Genomic DNA, 6,647 nt, shown 5'->3' on the forward strand with positions numbered 1-6,647 from the left:
CCGACGAGCGGAGTAGCGCCAAAATCGATTTTAACATTTCGAATTAGGGATAGTGTGGCCGCAATTCAATGGTATTGGCCTCCGGGAGCTATCCCACAGTGCATCATTGTGACCGCTCTGGACAGCAATCTAAACTCGGATGCACTGGCCAGGTAGACAGGAAAAGCCCCGCGAACATTTGAATTTCATTTCCTGTTTGCCCAGCGTGGAGAGCACAGGTGACCACAGATAGCTCATCAGCACAGGTAACCATGCAGGCTGATAATCGAAAAAGAGCACCAGCATGGACCGTGAGGGAGGTACTGGATCTGATCGCTGTATGGGGAGAGGATTCAGTGCTTGCAGAACTTCGTTCTAAAAGACGAAATGCAAAAACTTTTGAAAAAAATCTCCAAGGGCATGATGGAGAGAGGCCACAATAGGGACTCTGAGCAGTGCTGCGTGAAAGTCAAGGAGCTCAGACAAGCCTATCAAAAAACAAAGGAGGCAAACGGTCGCTCCAGGTCAGAGCCGCGGACATGCCGCTTCTACGCCGAGCTGCATGCTATTCTAGGGGGGGCTGCCACCACTACCCCACCTGTGATCGTGGATTCTGGGTCGGGGATAGTCTCATCAGCGACGCCTGAGGATTCTGCTGATGGGGGAGAGGAGGAGGAGGAGGAGGAGGATGAGCTTGCAGAGAGCACACAGCACTCCGTTCTCCCCAACAGCCAGGATCTTTTTCTCACCCTGACTGAAGTACCCTCCCAAGCCTCCCAAGCCAGTACCCAAGACTTTGACCCCATGGAAGGGACCTCAGGTGAGTTTACCTTTTAAAATATAAAACTTGTTTTAAAAGCAAATGGTTTTTAATGATTACTTTGCCCTGAGGACTTGGGATGCATTCGCGGTCAGTTCAGCTACTGGAAAAGTCTGTTAACGTGTCTGGGGATGGAGCGGAAATCCTCCAGGGACATCTCCATGAAGCTCTCCTGGAGGTACTCCGAAAGCCTTGCCACAAGGTTTCTGGGCAGTGCATCCTTATTCCCTCCTCCATGGTAGGACACTTGACCACGCCATGCTTGCAGCAAGTAATCTGGTATCATTGCCTGACAAAGCCTGGCAGCGTATGGTCCCGGTGTTTGCTGGCATTCAAGCAACATCCGTTCTTTATCTTGTTGTGTAATCCTCAGGAGAGTGATATCACTCCTGGTAACCTGGTTGAAATACGGGAACTTAATTAAGGGGACAGAGGTGGCCGTTCCTACTGGGCTGTTTGCCTGTGGCGGAAAATAAATCCTTCCCTGCAGTTAGCCAAGCGCAGATGGGAAATTGGCCCTGAGCTTTTCGCGTTTGGCTAGCGGGGATCTTCCCTGTTACCAGCCACGCGGTGGGGGGGAGGGGTACAGCGATCATCCCAGAGAATTCATGGCGAGAGGGGGGGGGGTGGTTAGTTTGTTTTCTGCTGCTGCTGAATGTTAACAGAAAAACCGCAGCACTCTACAGGCTATGCTTGGTATGTGGGAAAGGAGGGCGCAGAAGCTGTAAAACAATGGCTTACCATGGCCGCATGCAAGCCGAATTCTGTTGCCCAGACCTGTGATCTCTAGCAGCAAAGCCACAGGCACTCAGCATTAAGAGGCAAAATGCGACCTTGCACAGAAATCACATGTGCTATGTAATGTGAATAGTGTTGGTCACCGTGAAAGAGTATAAGCATTGTTCTGCAAAATGTAGCTTTTTAAACAATTCTCTCTTTTTTCCCCTCCCTACAGCAGCTGCAAATTCCTCAAGCCTCCCTCCTCCATCCCGAAGGTTATCACAGATAAGGCGTCGTAAGAAGAGAACGCGAGACGAGATGTTTTCTGAAATTATGGAATCCAGCCGCAGTGACAGAGCTCATCTGAATGAGTGGAAGGAAATAGTTTCAAAGTATAGGAAAGAAGCCAGTGAACGTGAGGACAGGAGGGACCAACGTGAGGACAGGAGGGACCAACGTGAGGACAGGAGGGACGCTCGAGATGAGAGGTGGCGGCAGGAAGACCAGAGGAGGCAGGATGCAATGCTGGGGCTGCTGCATGAGCAAACAGACATGCTCCGGCATCTGGTGGAGCTTCAGGAACGGCTGCTGGAAAACAGACTGCCGCTTCAGCCCCTGTTCCACCCTCCCCATGTTCCGTATCCTCCTCACCCAGACGTGTAAGAACGTGGGGGGGGGGGAGGCTCCGTACACCTTCCCATTCCACCCCAGTAGACAGCCCAAGCAAAAGGCTGTCATTTTTTTAACCTTTTCTTTGTGGCTTTTTCCTTCCCAGCAATCCTCCTCCCAAATACCACCCGGGTTCCCTCCCTCTTTTTCTTATCTATTAATAAAGAATAAATGATTTTTAAATGATAGTGACTTTATTTGGTTTGAAAGAAAGCTGGGGGAAGGGGGAGGGTGGGTTCCTTACAGAAAATCAGTCAATAAAGGGGGCGGGTTTTCATGAAGGAGAAACAAACAGATATTTCACACTGTAGCCTGGCCAGTCATGAAACTGGTTTTTAAAGCTTCTCTGATGCACAGCGCTTCCTGGTGTGCTCTTCTAATCGCCCTGGTGTCTGGCTGCGCGTAATCAGCAGCCAGGCGATTTGCCTCAGCCTCCCACCCCACCATAAAGGTCTCCCCCTTACTTTCACAGAGATTGTGGAGCACACAGCAAGCAGAAATAACAATGGGGAGATTTCTTTGGCTGAGGTCAGAGCGAGTCAATAATGATCGCCAGCGACCTTTTAAACGGCCAAATGCACATTCTACCACCATTCTGCACTTGCTTAGCCTGTAGTTAAACAGCTCCTGACTCCTGTCCAGGCTGCCTGTGTACGGCTTCATGAGCCATGGCATTAAGGGGTAGGCGGGGTCCCCAAGAATAACTATTGGCATTTCAACATCCCCAACGGTTATTTTCTGGTCCGGAAAGTAAGTCCCTTGCTGCAGCCCTTTAAACAGAGTAGTGTTCCTGAAAACGCGAGCGTCATGAACCCTTCCCGCCCAGCCTGCGTTGATGTTAGTGAAACGTCCCTTGTGATCCACAAGTGCTTGCAGCACCATTGAAAAGTACCCCTTGCGGTTTATGTACTCGGTGGCTTGGTGCTCCGGTGCCAAGATAGGGATATGGGTTCCGTCTATCGCCCCACCACAGTTAGGGAATCCCATTGCAGCAAAACCATCCACTATAGCCTGCACATTTCCCAGAGTCACTAACTTTCGTAGCAGCACCTGAGTGATTGCTTTGGCTACTTGCATCACAGCAGCCCCCACAGTAGATTTGCCCACTCCAAATTGATTCCCGACTGACCGGTAGCTGTCTGGCGTTGCAAGCTTCCACAGGGCTATCGCCACACGCTTCTCAACTGTGAGGGCTGCTCTCATCTTGGTATTCTGGCGTTTCAGGGCAGGGGACAGCAAGTCACAAAGTTCCATGAAAGTGCCCTTACGCATGCGAAAGTTCCGCAGCCACTGGGAATCGTCCCAGACCTGCAACACTATGCAGTCCCACCAGTCTGTGCTTGTTTCCCTTGCCCAGAATCGGCGTTCCATGGATAGAATCTGCCCCATTAACAACATGATCTCCAAAGCACCGGGGCCCGTGGTTTCACAGAATTCTGTATCCGTGTCCGTGTCCATGTCAATGTCCTCATCATGCTTGTCGCTGCGCTGCCGCCGCCGCTGCCTCCTTGCCTCGTTTTTCTGGTCCTGGCTGAGCATAAACTCCACGAGAATGCGCGAGGTGTTTACAATGTTCATGACTGCTGTCTTGAGCTCAGCGGGCTCCATGCTTGCCGTGGTATGGAGTCTGCAGTGTTCACCCACCCAGGAAAAAAGGCGCGAAAATGGTTGTCTGCCGTCCGTTGCTTTCATGCAGGGAGGGAGGAGGGAGGGAGGAGGTGAGGCTGTACCCAGAACCACCTGCGACGATGTTTTTTGTCCCATCAGGCACTGGGATCTTAACCCACAATCCCAATGGGCGCGGGAGACTGCGGGAACTATGGGATAGCTATGGGATAGCTACCCACAGTGCAACGGTGCAGAAATCGACGCTAGCCCCGGTACTTGGACGCACACTACCGAATTAATGTGCTTAGTGTGGCCGCATACATTTCGACTTTATACAACCTGTTTTTCAAATCCGAATTATATAAATTCGGATTAATCCCGTAGTGTAGACATACCCTTAGTTAACCTTCATAGTCAGAGGCATTCCTCTGGCTGTTCGAACTGTGCAGTTGCACCTGGCACTTATTGCTGATGGTGGTTTTCCCTTCCAGGGTACAGCACCAAGGCCAGCAACACTGAAAAATAGTGGGGGAAACAACATATGATCATGTAGTTAAAGGCTGCACCATAATGCATATGTATGAGATGATAGAGTTAATGTTGCACTTAAAATCTGGCATTTCCTAACTTTTGAGTGCTGGGATTTGCAATCTTAATGTTGGTGTGTGCATGTGCAAGTATTTTATATTATAGATGTAAAAAGGCAACATGCCTTTTAAGTGCTAGATTGTAATTCCCTTACAGTGAGTAAACCTTTACTCCACAGTAATTTAGTTGACTTCCATGGGTCTGGAGCAAAGTGCTATGCAACATGATTAAGAGGATTACAATCTAGTCAGAAACGTGGTCTAGAGCAGGGGTTCTCAAACTTGGGCCGCAGTTTCTTCAGGGTAAGCCCCTAGCGGGCTGCCAGACGCTTTGTTTACCTGAGCGTCCGCAGGTATGGCCTCTTGCAGCTCCCACTGGCTGCGGTTCGCCGTTCCCAGCCAATGGGAGCTGTGGGAAGTGGCGTGGCCCAAGTTTGAGAACCCCTAGTCTAGAGGAAATTACTATAAAGTGAGTGACCAACTGGCTGAAAGACCATTCTCAAAAGAGTAGTTATGGTTCGCTGTCAAACTGAGAAGGCATATCTAGTGGGGTCAGTCCTGGGTCTGGTACTATTCAACATTTTCATTAATGACTTGGATAATGGAGTGGAGAGTACACTTATAGATTTTGCAGATGATACCAAGCTGGGGGTGGGTGGGTTACAAGCACTTTGGAGGACAGGATTAGAATTCAAAACGACCTTGACAAATTGGAGGATTGGTCTGAAATCAACAAGATGACATTCAATAAGGACATGTCCAAAGTACTACACTTTGGAAGGAAAAGTCAAATGCATAACTATGAAATGGGGAATAAGTGGCTAGGTGGTTGTACTTCTGGAAAGGTCCTGGTGGTTATATTGTATCACAAGCTGAATATGAGCCAACAATGTGATGCAGTTGCAAAAAAGGCTAATATTCTGGGATTTATTAATAGGAACGTTGTACGTAAAACATAGGAGATAATTGTCACACTCTACTTGGAATGGTGTGTCTGATTCTGGGAGCTATATTTTAGGAAAGGATTAATTGGAAAGAGTCCAGAAAAAACACAATAAAAATGCTAAAGGGTTTAGGAAACCAGACCTAGGAAGAAAGATTGAGAGAGCTGAGTATGTTCAGTTTTGAGAAAAGACTGAGTGGAGACCTATGGTAAGAGCTGTTATAAAGAGGACAGTGATCAGTTATTCTCCATGTCAACTGAAGGTAGGACAAGTAGTAATGGCTTCATCTGCGGCTAAGGAGATTTAGGTTACAGATATTAGGAAAAACCTTCTGACTATCGGAGTGGTTAAGTTCTGGAACAGGCTTCCAAGGGAGGTTGTGGCATCCCCATTCTTGGAGGTTTTTAAGATCAGGTTGGACAAAATACATGTCAGGGGTGATCTAGGTTTACTTGATCCTGCCTCAGCTCAGGGGACTAGACTTGATGACCTCTTGAGGTCCCTTCCAGCCCTACATTTCTATGGCCTTGTCTATGCTGGCAGTAACATGCAAGTTAGATGTAGCTAACTGAGGCAGTGGAAAGCAGGCTGCATCCACAGTGGAGCACATAGCTACATGTGGCAGTGAAAGGCTCAGATGGGGGGCGGGGGGGAAGAGTCTCCAGTAGTAGGGAGCTGTCAGAGCCTTTCCCCGCTGCCTCCCCTCTGCCAGGGTCTTTTCCTGTTGCCAGAGCCTTTCCCCATCTCAGGGAAAAACTCTGGTAGTGGGACACGACACTGCCAAAACCAGCAGTATAGTTGTGGCAGGTACTGCTTGGGCATGTAGAAAGCTGTGAATGTAGATTACATCCTAATAGGCATGTGTCAGTTCTCAAAAAGGGCCAAAAAGTTTAGTATACCCACCTACACATAAAATATCATTTGAAAGCTTATTTTTTATATTTAGATGAGGTTTGATGTGGAACTGTCAAGTGGAGTCATAAGCCTATAGGTGAGGAGAAACAACGGCACCCCAAATGAGATACTGTCCTATTTCGCACAATTCCAGAAACACTGAAACATGACTATGACTAGAGTTTACCAACTTAATATGGTTTTTATTGGTCAAAGCTACCAAACAACCTGGTATTCAGATTTGTATTGGTTTTGCATGGACAAGTATATATTTTTAGGAATGACGAAGCTGTTTAGCATGTGGAGAAAATGGCAAATAACATTTTGCAGTATACTAACATGAAATGTTTTCACGTTGCATATTTTCACTTGTCAAAGTATCTCACAAGTGGTAATAGCTTTCTCTAATTTTCAGTTGAAATGTGC

At 48.0% G+C, this 6,647-nt stretch overlaps 1 protein-coding gene across 1 annotated transcript; it reads left to right on the forward strand.

Moving 5' to 3' along the window:
* Positions 1-747: 747 nt before the first annotated feature.
* LOC128837646 (pre-mRNA-splicing factor CWC22 homolog) lies at positions 748-2,184 on the forward strand. Its single transcript, XM_054028909.1, has 2 exons — positions 748-799; positions 1,755-2,184. The coding sequence occupies exons 1-2, from the start codon at positions 784-786 to the stop codon at positions 2,180-2,182; spliced, it is 444 nt and encodes a 147-aa protein (XP_053884884.1). The 5' UTR covers positions 748-783; the 3' UTR covers positions 2,183-2,184.
* Positions 2,185-6,647: the final 4,463 nt, after the last annotated feature.

Source organism: Malaclemys terrapin, chromosome 5 (genome assembly GCF_027887155.1).
Source record: "Malaclemys terrapin pileata isolate rMalTer1 chromosome 5, rMalTer1.hap1, whole genome shotgun sequence".
Taxonomy (NCBI): Eukaryota; Metazoa; Chordata; order Testudines; family Emydidae; genus Malaclemys; species Malaclemys terrapin.